At 40.7% G+C, this 19,718-nt stretch overlaps 1 protein-coding gene across 3 annotated transcripts in view; it reads right to left on the reverse strand.

The window, feature by feature from the left end:
- The window catches only part of LOC140739973 (zinc finger RNA-binding protein-like), an 80,243-nt gene extending 60,839 nt beyond the window's left edge, over nucleotides 1-19,404 (reverse strand). For all 3 annotated transcript variants that reach the window (XM_073068698.1, XM_073068697.1, XM_073068696.1), the window contains exons 1-3: nucleotides 19,272-19,404; nucleotides 18,094-18,172; nucleotides 3,619-3,874 (exon numbers count right to left, since the gene is read on the reverse strand). In XM_073068698.1, the coding sequence (XP_072924799.1) occupies nucleotides 3,619-3,874; nucleotides 18,094-18,172; nucleotides 19,272-19,308 (372 nt within the window). In that variant the 5' untranslated portion in view covers nucleotides 19,309-19,404. The remainder of the gene's footprint in view (nucleotides 1-3,618; nucleotides 3,875-18,093; nucleotides 18,173-19,271) is intronic.
- Between the last annotated feature and the right edge of the window lie 314 nt (nucleotides 19,405-19,718).

The following is a 19,718-nucleotide window of genomic DNA, read 5'->3' on the forward strand; positions in this document are numbered from 1 at the left end:
GATTGTGGATGATCAGCCACGATCACATTGAATGGTGGTGCTGGCTCGAAGAGCCTAATCCTGCACCTATTGTCTATTGAATAAGCAGTTAACGTTTTGAACTTAGACCCTACATAATAACTGGAAGGAAGGGGGCAAAAGCCAATTAAGAAATCATGAAGCAATTTGTGAGGGGAAGTAGTACAAATTAGTAGGTGACAGGGAAGACTATTTGAGGGAGAAAAGGGCGGATGGGGAGGAGACACGGAGAAGCTTTGGTGATTGGAGGAAAATGTAAAAAGCTAAAGGAGCAATCAGTAGGAGAGGACAGTAGACCATGGAATAAAGGGAAAGAGAAGGGGAGCTAGAGGGAGGCAATCAGAGAAAGTGGGAAGGGGGGGGAAGAAATGAGGTTGGGAGTAATTACGAATTAAAGTCGTCAATATTTATGCCATCACATTGGAAGCTACCCAGATGGAATATGAGGTGTTGCTCTTCCAATCTCAGTGTGGCCTCAACATGGCACTAGAGGAGGTCATAGACAGACACGTTGGTAGAATGGGAAATGAAATTGAAATGGGTAACCATTGGGGGATCCTGTCTTTTGTAGAGGACAGAGCTAAAGCAGTTGATGAAGTGATCCCCCAATCTGAATCAAATCTCACCAATACTGAGCAGGATGTACCAGGAACAGTGGATGCCTCTACATCTCCTCCCCCACCACTCAGGAGTGCTCCTACACCTCCTCTCTCACCACCATTCGGAACCCAAACAGTTCTTTGAGTTGAGATGACACTTCACCTGCAAGTCTGTTGGAGTAATCTATTGTGTACGATTCTCCCAATGGCTACCCATTTCTAATCAGAATCCAACTGAAATCAAACAGATTCTTTTCCAAAGTAAAGAAAGATTGCTTAATCTAGCATCGCAACATTCTCGGATTGAGAGTTCATTTTGCATGGGAAGAAATCATTTCAATTTTCTAATAAAGCACATTGGCCAATTATTTGCAACAAATATCCAGAACTAACCAAACAATAAGATACTGCATCATTATGCCAACATTACATGGCATATGCACCTACCCAACTATTAGTCTCACGATATTTCTTTAAGACAATTTCTGCTTCTACTGATTTCAAATCCAGGGGCCTGATTGGTACTACATATCTCTCTGGTTTGTTAAAATAAACAATTCCATTAATTATTTCAAAGAATTATCTATTGATGCTTTTTTTTTTGCAGAAACCAGCAATTCATTTAATAGAATCTTGAAATTACATCCTACATTAGGTTAAAAAAAAAATCCCATACCAGCTCTGATTCCAGCTGTACTCTGCTTTACTACAGAATTAAAAGGTGCTTAAAATTGAAAAGAAAACATGCATACTCTATCATGCAGATGGAAGCAATAGACTCCAGATTACTCCATGGTTATTGCTCAAATTTCAATTATGGCATTACTCAAACTGGAATCAGAAATTATGTGAACACGACAATTATTATCTACCATAGGTCTTATTACAACAAAAAAACTAAAATGTAGCAAAAATACACGATGACATCAAAATCAGGGCAGCCCATAAAAACTTACTAACACTGCACACGTGCCATTTCTTAAGAAAGCAGAAATGACATGAATATAAGCATTCCAGATTTCAGTTCTTTAAGCAATTTGAGACAAAGCAGTCTCAAGAATCAGTTTTTTTTGGCGGGGGGAGAGAAAGAAAACCAAAAATGAGACATACAAAGTAACTGGAATGAACTGACAATACAAAATGAATCAACAGGAGTAAGCCATTCAGCCCTTGAACCAATTCCGTCATTCAATTAGACTACTGGTAATCTTCAAAGCAATGCAGCTATCTTCTGTTAAATAACATATCCTGATAAATGCTCATTGTACAGTTTTAAAACTTCCAATTGATACAGCACCCACACAGATTTATAGAAATAATTCCAGATTTCAAATAATCTTTTCAGGTCAAAATGCTTCTTGATTTCATTCTTAAATACTTTTGTTTCTATTTCTATGGTAAGCCCAAAATCTCCCATATGAAATTTTTACAGGTACAGATTGAACACCCCTTATCCAAAGTGCTTCAGACGGAAGTGCTTAGGATTTCCGACTTTTTTTTTCAGATTTTGGAATATGTGCATCTACATAACAAAATAGCTTTGGGAAGGGACCCAATTCTATAACGCAGTATCAATTTACATTGAATACAGATAATAAATACATCTACCCTGAAGGTACAATTTTTTCATAATTTTGTGCATGGAACAATAATGTGCATTTTGAACCATCAGAAAGGTAAGCTATCACCATCTCGGCCGCCCAGGTGGACAATCAGTGGCTTCATTCTGACTCCAAATCGGTAAGCAGTCCTTGTCTTACATTTGTTCATCACACACATGTACTGATCCAACGTGTTAAGATTATCATCAGCAACAATCTTGGCAAACTCAAATGAATTTCTCTGCTGCTTCATGATCAGCAGACACTTTATCACCACAAGTCTTTTAACAATTTTATGTTGTGCCTTTTCTTAAATTTCTGCAACCAGCCTGCTGAATATTCACAATTACTTTCAATTTTCAGTTCATCGTGATAGATCTTTGCTTATTTCATGATCAACATGCCATTAAGCAGCATATGTTCACTCTTTCAATACATGTTTGACATCTTCAGTTTCCAGTTTATCAAGTGCTTTTCTATTTTTCATTAACTTCTGTTCATTACTTTCAGCATAGACCTTTAAAAGTTTGTCCTTCTTTCTCTTCAGGACGTAGATGATAGTCATTTCAACATCATACTCCTCTACCAGATGCTTCACACTTGCACAGCTGTCAAGTTTTTCCTACAACTCGACTTTGGGTTATAGATAAACATAAATGTTTTCTTTTCCTTTTCATAGAGGTAACAACAGGCCTTTAGACATTTTCAACAATATCTTCACAGCACAGAGCAGAGAATAAACACAAAACACTGAGAGTGATGCACAAAGTCTTGCTGTGATGCCTGCTGAAAACAAACTGCCTGCAACAGGGGCCCACTCAGGCTATGTGAGGTCACGTTTCAGATCTGTCTGGTGCACAGAGATCTGCACAATGTCTTGTAGGACTTTCCATTTGTGGTGTCACGTCAGCGCTCAAAAATTTTTTCAGATTTTGGAGGTTTTCAGATAAGGGGGTGCTCAACCTGTATTATTATTTTACCTAAATGTTTGTATCCCCCAAGGAAAGCAACCATCAGCTAGGGAAAAAAATCCATATAAAAAGAAACAAATAGAGCCAGTAATTTGCACTCAGGCTCCATATCATTATTTTCCTTAAAACGTGAACTGCCACTTTTTGCATTTATTAATACAGCACTGATAAATTATTTCAGTGGGTAGCAAAATGCACTAGCTTTACTTTTCAATGACGTTAGCAAATTTTCAAGCATCAACAAGTTCTCTCAAGTGGTCTAATCAAAATGACTGCATTGAGCTACAGATGAATCAGTTTAGCATTTCCCATTACAGAGTAGAAAACACTAGAACAGAACATAATTTAAATACCTACCTCCTAAACACAGGACTCCCTCAGGGAGCCCTGCAGGCAAAACTCTGCAGCAGGAAATGCTATATTGGTTACCTGGTAGTTTTGTGTAGTTGCCGGTGTTTGTTGAGGTGTAGATTCAGGCTGCCTCTGTCCATAGCTGTAGTCTGCCACAGAATGTGCTGTTGGATAACTTCCGTAGGCTGCTGAAGTCACTGGTCTCACTGCTTGTGTGGCAGGCACAGGAGCATAAGCTGCAGTGACTGCATGGGCCGTTGGTGGAGCTTGCTGTACGGTGTAACTGGCTGGCGTGGATGGATGTGAATATGCAATGCCAGTGGCGGGTTGTGTGCTAACGAAAACAAAATCAGAAGAGACAGTTTAAAAAAAAGGAGATGGCACCACAGTTGGGCGATTCTTTGCATGCTACTCTTAGAAGATCTACTCAAACAATCGAGAAATTAAAACCAGGCTTTGTCTGCAAAGGACAGCAGTGGTACAAATGGTAGAACTGCTGATTCACAGTACCTGAACTTTTGTGCTCTTATGCAGAGTTTACACATTTTCCCTTTGTGAGGACGGAGCTTTCCTCAGCACTCATTTCCTCCCACATCCCAAAGATAATGCAGTTAGTACTTCGGTTGCCAACGTGTAGGTGGCAGGTGGAATTTGAGGGAAGTTAGTGGGAATGTGGAGAGAATGAGATGAAATTAGCATATAAAGTTTGAGCAAATCGGTGTCTATCTCTATGCAAATGACTTTTCTTGCCCCTTGAAAGGTTCTACAACATGCTTTGGAACTTTTTTTTAAAGGACAAAAGCTGCCTGACAACACAGTACAAATAAATTCTATATAGTGACAAAAAAATTAGCTCATTTGTCAAGTTCAAGCTCTGTGGCGCAAAAGACAGTTCTTGATATTATTTTCTTACTGGTGTACATATATCAAAAGTTAAAACATGTTAACAACAACTGCTTAAGTTCTATGGAAGTTAACAGTAACACTCAGTTCTCGACTTCACTGCATCATACCATTACTAGTGACAGCAACTGCTAGTAATGACACTGGTTCTCCACAGCTTCCTTGTAACAACGTTTCTGAAAAAGTTCAGAAGACTGTGGATTCAGATCCCACAGAGGAACATACAAGAGATGTTAAAAGATTAAGCTAGTCTAACAGGTTCAAAATTGGCAAAGGGTGTTTTTTTTTAAATTTAATTTTTCTAGAACATAGTGTTGATAAGAACCTCCTGAAAGGGTGATGTTTCACCTGTTACAAGACCCTCAAACAGTTTTTTTGCATGTTAAGTATTAACTCTTGACCTCACAATCTACCTCATCATGGCCCTTGCACTGAATGTCTATTTGGTAAATGTGACAGTATATTCTGCATTTTTCCTTGTACTACTTTAAAGTACAGATACAATGAAATTATGCACATGGTACATGTGAAAATAATAAACCAATACCAAGCCTTTGAAAAAAGAACAAATACTTGGAAAGGGAAGCAGTCCACTCGCAGAAGGATGCATTGGCTAGTACTTTGACAGAACCAGTATTGGCAGAATTGGGCTCATTGGTCTGCTCTTGCATGGTTTTAAAATTCTAAATTTAGTGCATGCACACCAGGAGTTTATGCTTTTGTCTTGTACATAAAAAATTTAGCTCTAATAGATCTGCATCTGTCATGATGTTAAAGGTAGACATATGACATGACAGATTTCTACATTCCACATCCATCACACTTGGGTAAATAAAGTTAAAATGTGAATAGCAGAAGTCCAGATTTTCACATTTGAAAATTGTTAGTGTAACACAACACCACAGCAATGAAACTTCTAACTAGAATTCATCAGTATATTGTAAATAGGAAAATAGGAATAAAACAGGATGCTGCAAGAGAAACAACATTTTGAAACAATGACTTATCATCTGGACCAGCAACAGGGAAACCAAACATACTTTAAATTGCAAAGCAGTGTGAGTGGCGCAAAGGCCAAAAGCAACACAAGACCACAAGATATAGGAGCAGAATTAGGCCATTTGGCCCATCAAGTCTGCTCCATCATTTCATCACAGCTGATCCATTTTCCCTCTCAGCCCCAATCTCCTGCCTTCTCCCTGTATCCCTTCTTGCCCTGCCCAATTAAGAATTTATTAACCTCTGCCTTAAATATACGTAAAGACTTGGCCTCCACAGCCGCCTGTGGCAACAAGTTCCACAGATTCACCATTCCCTGGCTAAAGAAATTGCTTCTCATCTCTGACTAAAAGAACACCCTTTATTTTGAGGTTGTGTCCTCTGGTCCTGGATTCTCTCACCAGAGGAACATCCTCTCCACATCCACTCTATTAAGGCCTTTCAACATTCGACAGGTTTCAATGAGGACATCCTTCATTCTTCTGAATTCCAGTGAATAAAGCCAAGAGCCATCAAACACTCTTCATATAACAAGCTGCTCAATCCTGTGCTAAAGGGCCTGTACTATGCGGTACTGTTTTTTGTTCTATGTTTAAGCATATTTGAGTCGGAGAAAAGTTTCTGCAGCCTCAATCAATGGCTATGTACATCAAACATGGTAGTGGAGCAGAGACTAGCAATCTGATCAATCATCTTACTGATTGAGAACATTTACTGAAGTACATCATGTATGGACAGTCTGCAAAGTATTTGCACTGTTTTTCTTTCTTAAAATTTTGTAAGAGCATATAATTGGCAAGTCCAGAATTTACATCTGTCTCTAAATAAGCTCAAGCTACTGGGCACCTGCCTTCTCGAAATGCTGTTGTCCCTCTTTGAAGGTACATCTATGTTTTTGAGCAGGGAATTCCAGGATTTGTTCCTTCATTTAAATAATACTGGACCAGTGGGATGATAATTGAAAGGAACCTGCGGTTGGTTCCTTTTGATGGTTGAGCACAAGTAGGAATTTCTGTTGTAGTCTTAAGGATAGCTCAGAGTTCAAAGTAAATTTATTATCAGAGTACATATACAGTACTTCACCATATACTACCCTACCCTAATTTTCTTGCAGGTATTTGAAGAAAAACAAAGAAATATAATAGAATTTCAGAGAAACTATACAAAAAGACATGTGCAAAAGACAAATAGTAAATAAATAAAGAATATAAGAGAACAAGAGTTGTGCACTTCTTGAAAGTCAGTCCATCGGTTGAGCAATCAGTTCAGAGTTCGCATGATTCAAGTTAGCAACGCTGGTTAAGGAGCCTGACTGTTGTAACTGTTCCTGAACCTGGTGGCGTGGGAACTAAAGCTCATGTACTTCCTGCCCAATGCTTGTAGCAAGATGAAAGCAAGACGAAAGCATGGCTGGGGTGGACAGGGTTCTTGATGATAAATGCTGCTCTCTTGTGGCAGTGGTCCTTTGTAAATGTGCTCAATGGTGGGAAGGATTTTGCCTGTAATGCTCAGGGTTGTATCCACAAGTTTTTGTAGACTTTTCTATTCCTGAGCATTCGTGTTTCCATACCAGACAATGATGTCACCAGTCAGGGTACTCTCCACTGTGCATCTATAGAAGTTTGTCAAAGTTTTAAGTGACATGCTGAATTGGTGCAAAACTCTAAGGAAGTCGAGGTGCTGTCTTGCCTTCTTTGTGATGACACTCAAATGTTAGTCCCAGGATAAATCCTCTCATATGTTGACCCCCAGAAATTTAAAGCTACAGATCCTCACTACCTCTGACCCCCAATGACCACTATCTCATGGACCTCTGGATCCAAGTCCTTGATCATGGAGAACTGAGTGATTATCGAGCATAGGCTATTAAACTCTTAATGAGTCTCCAAATCATTATTCTAAGCCAGTTCTCCTCAACCTGGGGTCCTTGGACCACTTGCTTTATGGTATTTGTCCATGGTATAAAAAGGATTGGGAACCCCTGGTCAAAGCTGCTTGCTTTGCTCAATACCCTAATATCTTCTTAACTAGGGCAGCATTTCCATAGGAATACATCATAGTCTTAACAAATGCTTGTTGTAGCTGTACAATTACAAACTCCTTGCATTTGGTTCCTTCATGTTTCATCCATCTGTTTTTTAATTTTGTACTTTACATATACGTACATATAATTCTTTTGATCACTAACATTTAAAAAGTTTTCCACCACATTAAAGACTGGCTTTCATTCTTCCTCCCAGCAAACCATTGAAATTTCCCTAAATATACATCCGTGCTTGCTTACTCACTTTACCTGCCAAAGAAAAAGTACCATTCTCACAGCTAACTTTACCACTTAGCAATTTTAACAAATTGCAAATTAGCTAGTTTTAGCACTAACACCAACACAGAACAGCCTGACAATTTGAAAATAATTCATTGATTCTAACTCAATTTCTCTTAAATACCTTTTCATTCTAAATCATAAGATCCCTATGAGCTATTATATAAGAGCTTCTCAGATGGCATCTTTAGAACCACTTGAAGGCACGTAAAAGAAACAAACAAGCAAAGATTGTGCATCTTGATAACACAGATGAGGTTCTAGCATTTTCCATACAACAGCACCAACTGCTCTGTAGTTTACAAATTTGAACAGAAATTTTACGGCAGCAGTACATTGCAATACTTGATTTAAAAACTACTTAAAAACTACAATAATATATACAGTGCATTCTGTTTAATTAGGACACATTGGGACCATATACATTTAGGTACAACTTAGCGGTTGCCCCAATTATCCGGTTTCATGGAAATAGTTTACAAAAGACAAACTAGCGATTAACTGAGTAATAAATTATGTATTTAAATGAAATACAGAACAAATTAGAACACTACCAATACTACAATAGTACTATAAAACTGTGTATCAGTTCTTAGCTATTGGGAGAAAAATTGGCCATCCAGGTGGATTCAACTGATGCTTGTTAGAAACTGTTCGGCAACAATATCCTGTCCCATTTAAGCCAGCATTTTTCTCCAAACAAAGGAAATAACAACAATTTTCACAAATTGTTTTTGTTTGTTAAGAGTTGTCTCAAATAAGCGGCTGCCCCGATTAATTCATGGACTACTTAACCGGAATCCACTGTATATAAGAACATTAGTACAAAAAGATGACCAAAAAATGGGTTCAATGTCCATTCAGAAATCTGATTGTGGAAGGGAAGAAGCTGTTCCTAAAAGATTGAGTGTGTGTTTTCAGGCTCCTGTACCTCCTCCTTGATGGCAGTAATGAGAAGAAGGCATGCCCTTGGTGATGGGGGCCCTTAATGATAGAGGTCTTCTTTTTGAGGCATCGCCTTTTTGAACACATCTTTGATGCTGGGAGTCTAGTGCCCATGATGGAGCTGGCTGAGTTTTCAATTTTGTGCAGCTTTTTCTGATCCTGCACTACTAAATGATCAAAGAAAATTAAATAACCAGAAAAATACAAGAATGTTTATATCGTGCAAGGCAAAGCGCTCCTCCCCCCCAAAAGAAACACAACACGGAACTGTAGCATTGATAGCATAGATAAACAGCCTATAATTAGCTGGGAACCCAAAAACTGGTACTCAACATCCTTCACCTCTTAGACTTACATACAATAACAGGCTCTGTCTTTACCTAACTTCAGATAGCAGAATTCAGAACATTACCTTTTGGATGAAAAAATATCTCAATTCTACTTTAATTAAAATATAGAACAGTACAGGCCCTTCAGCCTACAATGTTATGTAGACTTTTAAACCTATTCCAAGATCAATCTAACCCTTTCCTCTCACATAGCCCTTTTATTTTCATCCACGTGCCTTTCTCTTAAGACCTTAAGACATAGGAACAGAATTAGGCCAACTGACCCATCGAGCCTGCTCTGCCATTCAATCATGGCTGATCCTTTTTTAATCTCCTCCTCAACCCCAGTTCCCGTCCTTCTCCCCGTAACATTTGATGCCATGTCCAATCAAGAAACTATCAATCTCTGCCTTAAATACACCCTCCAGTTTTACTGGCCTTTTGGTTAAAGAAAACAGGCCTATCCTAGCCAGTAAATGGACTGTTTAGAATGCCTTGCCTCAATTAAGTCACTCCTAAGCCAAATAAAATAAAAGCACTTTCAATAAAACCAATCTTCCCCAGAAAGCTCGAGATTACAGTTGTTAGATAAAATACAAAACAAAAAGACAAGAAAAATAAATTTCTTCCAACTTTTATGTAACTGTACAAAAGGGAACAGAGACAATAGGTTTATGGATAGACCTGAAATTAACGAGAATCTTTTTTCCCCTCCAAGAACTCCTATTCACTAAATGCAAACTAGCCTCTATAATTACACATTTTCAGAATCTGAAAACTTTGGGGATTTACACTTGGGTAATTAACAGGAATAGATTAAGCCAAGCATGATACACAATGTAATGGTTAATGCATGCTCTATAATTAAATTAATATTCTTAAAACACAAAAAATTAAAACAATCCTCAATTTATTATGAGCAGTCCCTTTCATTTCACAGGATCTGTATAAGAATGTATTGTTCAATCAAAGGTCACTCATAAACACAGAAAATTAATGCAGAGTACAATTACTGGGCAAGATTAGGAATCTTTCCCTTGATTTTGTAATTTTGTCTTGATCAACTTAATTCTTAGATCATAAGAAACAGCAAACACAATATTTAAAATTGTAGTTTTCTGCAAACCTTTACCTTCTTTCTCTTGTAGTCAACAACTTTCTTGAGGAAGCACTGAAATTGAAACCCAGTATTCTCTCAGGTGGATTTAAAAGCTTCTGTAGCACAACAATTTTTACAGATCAATTATCCTCATGCACCCTCATAAAAATTTGTCCTTCAAATCACTGACAACCTGTGGCACTCAAGTTAATGATCTCAATTCCCTTACATTAACAGCATAAGGTACTATATTGCCTGAACTATAGGAGACTTTCGTTGATAGTGGTAAGTGCTATACAAATGGAATCTGTGCTCCCCCCCCCCCCCACCTCCTCAGCAATTCACTTGTAGTAGCATGCACAGTCAGCCCTCCTTATCTGCGGGGGATCGGTTCCAGAACCCCCTGCGGATACCAAAATACGTGGATGCTCAAGTCCCTTATTTAGCCTGGCCAGTGCTGAGGTCTTTAGGACCCAGCGGAACCCCGGACCTTATTTAACCTGTCTCAGTGCGGTGGACATTAGGACCCAGTGCAGCTCTGAATCTGCAGTGCTTCTGTTCATGAAAATAGTCACGATCACGACTGAAAATAAAGTGGAAGTAATAAAGCAATTGGAAAGAGGTGAAACGGCATCGGTCATTGGTAAAGCATTAGGCTACAGTCGGTCAACGATCGGAACAAGTTTAATGGAGCATGTGAAAGGCCCTGCCCCGATAAAAGCTACAATTATTACTAAGCAAAGCAGTGATTTAATTATTGAAATACATATGTTTCTTAAATGTTTTATATGCATAGAAAGGTGAAACGTATACTATATACAAAGACAAACGTTTGACTAACTGACGCTAAATAATACCGGATGTACCTGTTCAAACTTCAAATCCGACAAAGACGGACTCAGGAACAGAACTCGTTCATAACCCAGGGACTGCCTGCACTCTAATTCATCTCTAGATTACTTATAGTACCTAAAACAATGTAAATGTATGTAAATAATTGTTATACTGTATTGTTTAGAGAATAATTACAAGAAAAAATAGTCTGTACGTGCTCAAATGACGAGTGCTGGAGGGAGAACTTCCGGGTTTTCCCGATCCTTGGTTGGTTGAGCCCGCGCATGTGGAACCCGCAGATAAGGAGGGCTGACTGTATGTGGTAACCCTGCTATTCAAGTCAAGTCAACTTTTATTCTCATTTCGACCATAACTGCTGGTACGGTGCATAGTAAAAATGAGACGACGTTTTTCAGGACCATGGTTTACATGACACAGTACAAAAACTAGACTGAACTACGTAATAAAAAAAAGAGAAAGCTATACTAGACTACAGACCTACACTGGATTGCATAAAGTGCACAAAAACAGTACCAGCATTACAATAAATAATAAACAGTACAGTAGGGCAAGGTGTCAGTCCAGGCTTCAGGTATTGAGGAGTCTGATAGCTTGGGGGAAGAAACTGTTATATAGTCTGGTCGTAAGAGCCCGAATGCTTCGGAGCCTTTTCCCAGACGGCAGGAGGGAGAAGAGATTGTATTACGGGTGCATGGGGTCCTTCATAATGCTTTTCCCTTTGCGGATGCAGCGTGTAGTGTAAATGTCCGTGATGGTGGGAAGAGAGACCCCGATGATCTTCTCAGCTGACCTCACTATCCGCTGCAGGGTCTTGCGATCCGAGATGGTACAATTTCCGAACCAGGCAGTGATGCAGTTGCTCAGGACGCTCTCAATGGAATCCCTGTAGAATGTGATGAGGATGGGGGGTGGGAGATGGACTTTCCTCAGCCTTTGCAAAAAATAGAGACTGCTGGGCTTTCTTTGCTATGGAGCTGGTGTTGAGGGACCAGGTGAGATTCTCCGTCAGGTGAACACCAAGAAATTTGGTGCTATTTACAATCTCTACCGAGGAGCCGTCAATGTTCAGCGGGGAGTGGTCGCTCCATGCCCTCCTGAAGTCAACAACCATCTCTTTTGTTTTGTTCACATTAAGAGTCAGGTTGTTGGCTCTGCACCAGACTGTTAGCTGCTGCACCTCCTCTCTGTAAGCTGACTCATCGTTCTTGCTGATGAGACCCACCACGGTCATGTCATCGGCGAACTTGATGATATGGTTCGAGCTGTGTGTTGCACCACAGTCGTAGGTCAGCAGAGTGAACAGCAGTGGACTGAGCATGAAACCCTGGGGTGCCCCCGTGCTCAGTATGATGGTGTTGGAGATGTTGCTCCCAATCCAGACTGACTGAGATCTCCCAAGCTTCTGCAAGCGTTCCAGTTTTATTACCCAATCAATACTGCTTAATCCAAGTGAGAAACTCTGAGCATGACTTTAATTTCAAACTCCAATTCAATGAATGAAACTGTTCCAGATACCCACAACACAGCTCACATTACAGAAACACTAGATATAGGCTAAGAAAAAAGGAAAGAGATTAAAGATGACCTTTATTTGTTACTTGCACATTGAAACATACAGTACAATACATCATTTGTGTCGACAACCAACAGCCAAAATATGTGCTGGTGGCAGCCCACAAGTGTTATCATGCTTCCAGTACCAGTATACCATGTGAGTGGTGGGTGTGTGGAACGCCCTGCTGGGGGCAGTGGTAGAGGCCGATACATTGGGGGGCATTGAAGAGACTCTTAAGATAGGCTCATGGATGACAGAAAAATGGAGGGCAGTGTAGGAGGGGTTAGATTGATCTTGGAGTTGGGTAAGAGGTCAGCACATCATGGGCTGAAGGGCCTGTACTGTGCTTTACTGTTCTATGTTCCAAGCATAACACAAGTCCACAGCTTACTAACCCCTAACCAGTATATGTCTTTGGAAGATGGTAGGAAACTGGTGCACTCGGAGGAAGCACACGTGGTCACAGGAAGACCATACAGACAGACATACTTTATCGATCCCGAGGGAAATTGGGTTTCGTTACAGCTGCACCAACCAAAAATACTGTAGAAATATAGCAATATAAAACCATAAATAATTAAATAATAACTTAATCATGCCAAGTGGAAATAAGTCCAGGACCAGCCTATTGGCTCAGGGTGTCTGACACTCCGAGGGAGGAGTTGTAAAGTTTGATGGCCACAGGCAGGAATGACTTCTTATGACGCTCAGTGTTACATCTCGGTGGAATGAGTCTCTGGCTGAATGTACTCCTGTGCCTAACCAGTACATTATGGAGTGGATGGGAGTCATTGTCCAAGATGGCATGCAACTTGGACAGCATCCTCTTTTCAGACACCACCATCAGAAAGTCCAGTTCCACCCCCACAACATCACTGGCCTTACGAATGAGTTTGATGATTCTGTTGGTGTCTGCTACCCTCAGCCAGCTGCTCCAGCACTCAACAGCAAACATGATAGCACTGGCCACCACAGCCTTGTAGAACATCCTCAGCATCATCTGGCAGATGTTAAAGGACCTCAGTATCCTCAGGAAATAGAGACGGCTCTGACCCTTCTTGTAGACAGCCTCAGTGTTCTTTGACCAGTCCAGTTTATTGTCAATTCGTATCCCCAGGTATTTGTGATCCTCCACCATGTCCACACTGACCCCTTGGATGGAAACCCTCCTCAGGTCCACCACCAGCTCCTTAGTCTTTTTCACATTAAACTGCAGATGATTCTGCTCACACCATGTGACAAAGTTTCCCACCGTAGTCCTGTACTCAACCTCATCTCCCTTGCTGTTGCATCCAACTATGGCAGAGTCATCAGAAAACTTCTGAAGATGGCAAGACTCTGTACAGTAGTTGAAGTCTGAGGTGTAGATGGTGAAGAGAAAGGGAGACAGGACAGTCCCCTGTGGAGCCCCAGTGCTGCTGACCACTCTGTCTGACACACAGTGTTGCAAGCGCATGTACAGTGGTCTGCCAGTCAGGTAATCAATATAAACTCCTTACAGTCAGTCAGGAATTGAACCCTAACTGCTGATCACTGACCCTGTTGCAATAACTGCTATGTGTACCATGCCACATAAAGGCTTTCAGAGTGACCAGTGAGTCTTTCCTTCCTCTTAGAAATGGCCTCACTGTACAAAATGTATACACAAGCATGCTTCGTCCTTTCAGATAGAATATTTGCTCACCATGATATATATGTAAAAAGCTTTTATTAAAATACACCATTTGGCAAAAATAATCTGAGCCAAATTGTTTCTTCAGACTCTTCAAACTCTTACAATTAGTACTGCAGGGATTACAACTCATTGAAAACTGGATTAACACCAGCTAACATCCTGGACTAATCAATTCTAACAAAGCAATATTCTAAGGAGGATCTCAAAATTACTTGCGCAACATGTTTTAATATAAAGTTTGCATGAAAAGCACTGCGGAAGAAGAACTTAATCATCACACTCTAATAATGAAATGTTAGCTGTAGTTCACGTGTGGATTCCAATCGGGTCTGGATGCAAATCCACTAGGACAAATGTCAAAGGGCTAAGGGAGTGCTGAACCTTCACAGGTCCTCTGTTTTACCTTCAATCAAGGACAGTTCTACCTGCTCAAGAAGGTGCAAGTGATTACGTGGAAATGAAAGCTGAAGTATCCTGTAAACTATTTCTGCACAGAGATCACTAAAATACTTTATCCATAACAATTTTCCATATACTTGCTTATGATAGGGATCAATCATGAATTGTAATTTTTACATGCAAATATTTTTAATTAATAAGATATAATGAAAGTAAGTACTGGGTTTCAGTGGAACAGATTTGACTATCTGTAAATATTTATATTGTGTGACATTTTATCTTTATTCCATCATCCTCCCTGTCAAGAACCTCTCAATGGATACATGCAGGAATTTTACAAAAATACTGACAGCCTCGCTTGATCATATAAATATCAAAGTATTCTGTACTAAAAGTGGAATTTACAATGTTGAATCACTGCTAACCCAACAGCCTTGACTATGATTGGGCATATTACTAAATATGTAAGGGGAGTTAATGGTGAATGCAGAGTTATGGTAATCAATACAAAACACTGAATGCACAACTCTGGTCTCTGGTCTTCATTAAGATATTGAAAATTTTAAGCATAGGTAGGCTAGAAAGACATTTGCAAAATGGAAAGAATGTAACTACAGAGAGATAACTGCTTTTCATCTCTAAAAAAACAAAATCTCAGGATACTTACAAAGTTTGAGAAAAAACATTCAGATTAATGGAAAGCGGGAAAAAAAACTGCAGATGAAAATCTGAAGTAAGAACAAAACCTCAGAAACACTTATCCAGTTAGACAGTATCCACGGAGAGACAAAATGCAATCAATTTGGGAAACTTGGGAAGTTATTCAGAACAATGGGGTAAAGAAGCAAGTTTGCACACTAAAGGAGAAATTTCAATAAAGAAAGTGGCAAAAACATGAAACATAATCCTTGAGTCAATACCTGATTTGGAATTGATACATAAACAAAATGCTTGACACATGAAAGAAAAAGTGATGTGGATGTTTTAAGGAATGGAGGTAGGAAGAAAGAAAATTAAAATCTGAGGAGGCTTATCGAGAGTATGAAAACCCAAATACTAACTGCCTACTCTGACACTGAATGTGAACCTAAACCACCATCAAAAATCCAAAAGTCTCATGTGAACCCAATCGGACAGAAAATTCTAATTAACTGTCTTATTATTCTTGTGCTGCAAAGTACAAGTGCTTCTTAGTATTTTTCACTTTCTTATACAGATAGCAGGTTTTTGAAGCCCAGACACTGCATTAACTAATAACACTTATGATTTAGTTTGCCTATGCTTCTACTGTCAAGGTCTGCAGTGAAAGGCTTTCCCCTTCACAATTTTTCCACAAGCAGTAACCCTTCAGCTCTGCCAATATACATGCCATTATTTCATTTCAATTGCATGCTTGTTACTGGATTGTTGCTATTAAACATGCAGAAGCAGAAAGCAAAAATATCTCTATTGTTAGTGCAGAATGATGAACATTTTGGTGTGGTGTTGTGGTACACTTATGAAATGTTCATATTCAGTCATATTGGGATCTGTGAAAATTATAACTTTTGGATGTGCTGAGATTGGGAATGAACAATGACTAGGTAACCTTTAACATATGGCCTGCCGACTTCCTCCAGCATTGTGTGTTGCTTTAAAATATGTGTGGCATGTTATTGCTTTGAGCGTTGCATTGAAACTCTGACATGCCAAAATGAATACAGTGAAGATACATTTACTCTGGAACTTTAGAGAAGCTGTAACACAGTTTTCATTTCACATTCACAATCAATCCCGGGTGTTAAATTTAACTGGGATGACCAAGGAACCTTACAAAGCAAATCATCTTGATTTTGACATCACTGAATACAGTGCAGGGTGAAATCATTCTTGATTTTGACATCAGTGCAGGGTGAGCGGTGAATAATCAAAATTAATCTGATGTTGCACATTATAGATTAAAGTAACATCAGAAACACAGAAATGATTTGCACCTAACTGTACTAAGATATCCATTATTGCTGAAGCATCATTATAGTCAAAAGAACTGAGAACTTGATGACTGCAGCATTTACTTTTCTGCATCCACAATCAAATTAAAAAAAAATACATCCACAATAATTGATAAAGTTTCAAAACATATTTCCTACATTTTGTTTTCTATTTAGTCTACAAATTGAAAATCTGTTGCAATAAAGTGAAAAAGTATAGGAGATGTAAGCAATAAAATTGGGGAAAGCAGTATTCCTATTTTAATTCTGAAAATCTAAATTAAATACCAAGATTTCAGGCTTAGGAATCCAATTTAAATTGGACAAAGCAAAAACAGTTGAGATATGTCACTGGAAACAAACTGCTGCCTTTTACAACTCAATTTCATTAGGAAAAAAAACACTACATAGACACCAAAATCCTTCAGTCAGATAAACTTTAATTCAACACAGCTCACACATCCCATCCATTTCTTGGGGAAAAACAAAGTAGGCCATGAAATTCCCACTCAAAGAAAAATACCTTACTTTCTTCAAATCATTAACACAAAGATTACAATTGAATCAAGTGCTCAATTCCAGTCTTAGAGTAAAATTTAATCCACAAATCTACAAAGCAGTGCAAAGGTAGCTTCTGAGAAATGGAGACAAAGAAACTGATTACAAGAATCACACTTGCAAAACAGTTCTTGCATTCAAACAAGTTTCTTGTAGCATCTTAAAATCTCCTACTGTCCAACATAATACTCAAAGACAAACTGTAGCCCACTCATTCTAGCAAAAGACATTTTAGGCAAATTCTGACATCGACCTTCTCACCTAGAGATTAAGCTGTACTTTCGAGGTTTAAGGTGTAACCTGAAAAATCTAATTCCCCAAGCACCTCAGCATCTCTTAACTCAAAATTACACCGTATAATGGATGTGTCTGATGAGCAAACTAATTTGATGATTCCCTGAGTAATCAAAACATGAGAAACAAATTTACAATGTGCAAAAGAAACTGGCTTTATTCAAAAGAATTGCAAACAAACGGCATGCCCCTCCCTTAAAGCATAACGGTGCAGCCTCAGAGCAGTAATATCTCCAGTATATCGGTCACAACACTATGGAGGGATCAACATTTAGACATGATCACCCCCCCCCCCCCAATCCCTTCACCGCCATCCCCCTCACAAATTCCCGTCAGGGCCGCTGCAAGACCCTCCTCCGTGGTTGGGGTCTCTCCCCACAGGGATGGGTTACCGCACAGCGATTCCACACAGTTCATGGGGGTGTGCGGTGCCCGAGACAGGGGCCAGTGCCGCCACGTTGCTCCCACACGGGGTCCCAACGTTCATCCGCCCCTTTACCCCGAGGGTAAAGCGGTGGAGGAGGGGGAGGGGGCGACATTCGTGGTCGCCCCTTGTGAAAGAAGGATGGTTCGGGTGAGAGGAGAGTGGAAGAGGCGGTCACGATTTGTTTGGAGTCTCCATCCACGGCTCCGCCAGACCCCGCCGTACCTGTACTGGGCGCCGCCATGCGCGAAACCGTAGTAGTTACTCGCCGCCATCTTGGCGTCTTCGCCCAACCGGCCGGGCACTGGTCACGTGGGCGGGAGGAGAGAGCGAGAGAGAGAGAGAAAACTTTATTAGCACCGAGTCGGCGAACAATACAAGCAACAACAGACACGAAAATGCTCAACCTCAGCAGTACGGTTCCAAAGCGCCGCTCCCCACCGTAAATCTGTGCGAAATAAATCCGGAGCAGCCTGGGGCAATAGATGAAATGCAACTTTCGGCGCAGATTCTTTTGGCGTTGAGTTTATTTTAAAACGCATAAGAATCACAGTTCACCACGCATAATGCCAATTCAAAGCTGGGCTTGTGAAAGGACGAGTGCCAGTGGAAAGGCGGGATAACAATCCCACGAATGAACGGCTTAACATGTGATAAAGCGTTTGATGTTTCTGGACTTGGACTTGAACTTGACTGAGTTCGGGGGGGGGGGGGGGTGGTCCTCATTGAAACCCACCGAATCTAAAAGTCGACTGAAAGTAGACGTGTAAAGAATGTTTCATTAGTACGAGAATCTAGGATTCCAGGGCATAGCCTCAGAATACAGAGATACTAAGGAGCAGTGATGAATCTGTGGGATTCGTTGCCACAGAGGACTGTGTCAATGGGTGTATTTAAGGCAGAGATTGATGGATTGATTCTTGATTGGTAAGGAGTTCAAGGGCTAAGCGGGACAATGAGACTGAATAAAAATCAGCCATGATTGAATGGAGCAGTAGCGATAGGCTGAACGGCCTAATTCTGCTCCAGGAACTTCTGGTCTCAGTATCTTCATTAACTACCTATTTAAATAAGGAAGGCTGGGACCGGAAGTTCACGCCCACTACCGCTCCATCCATTGGTTGACGACTCTCAATCATGGCCACTTCCGCTTGGAGCGGAAGAAGAGGAAAATTCCGCAGAAAGCAGTGCTGCAGTATCCGCGGCAGGACCGGCAGTGGCGGGGCGAGAACCCCGGCAGAGCGGCTGCGATCTCCACTGACTCCCGTCTATCGGCTGACCATCAAACCCCAGCCAACCGCGACTTCAGACCCAATCGGCTGAAGCGGTGGCGAAGCCCCTTGACGGCCTCGATACGGGGCGGCGGACGGGGTGCGTGCGGCCCCGATGCCCCTGGTACTCACCGTAAGCAAAGGAGACTATCGGACATATAGGAATCATGGGCTTCCCTGCGTCTGACCGCGACCTTTCACCTCACCGCGCTCCCTGTACACACACTCCCTGCGTGATGACGACGCGAGCGGGGACGCGCATGCGCGCCCTCGGGTCCTGGCGATCATTCAGGAAAGGAGGAGCTTCCGTTTGCGATCCAGTTGGGGGCGCTGTTGGGCCCCATTAGGTGGCCTTTGGGTAACTCAATGGCCTTGAGGGTCCTAATAGACTCCTCACTCTAAATCACAGCCTTATAAAGCCCTACAGCATACAGTACTGAGGGTCTTAACAGATGGACCAAATCCACCCTCAACAATCAGCATTTGAGGGTCCAAATAGATGACCAACCCCTCCCCCATATAGCCTTGGTGGTTTTTCCTAATTGACCAACCTCCCAACAGATGGAATCATGCAGTAGC

The sequence above is a fragment of the Hemitrygon akajei genome, chromosome 16, assembly GCF_048418815.1.
Source record: "Hemitrygon akajei chromosome 16, sHemAka1.3, whole genome shotgun sequence".
Lineage (NCBI taxonomy): Eukaryota > Metazoa > Chordata > Chondrichthyes > Myliobatiformes > Dasyatidae > Hemitrygon > Hemitrygon akajei.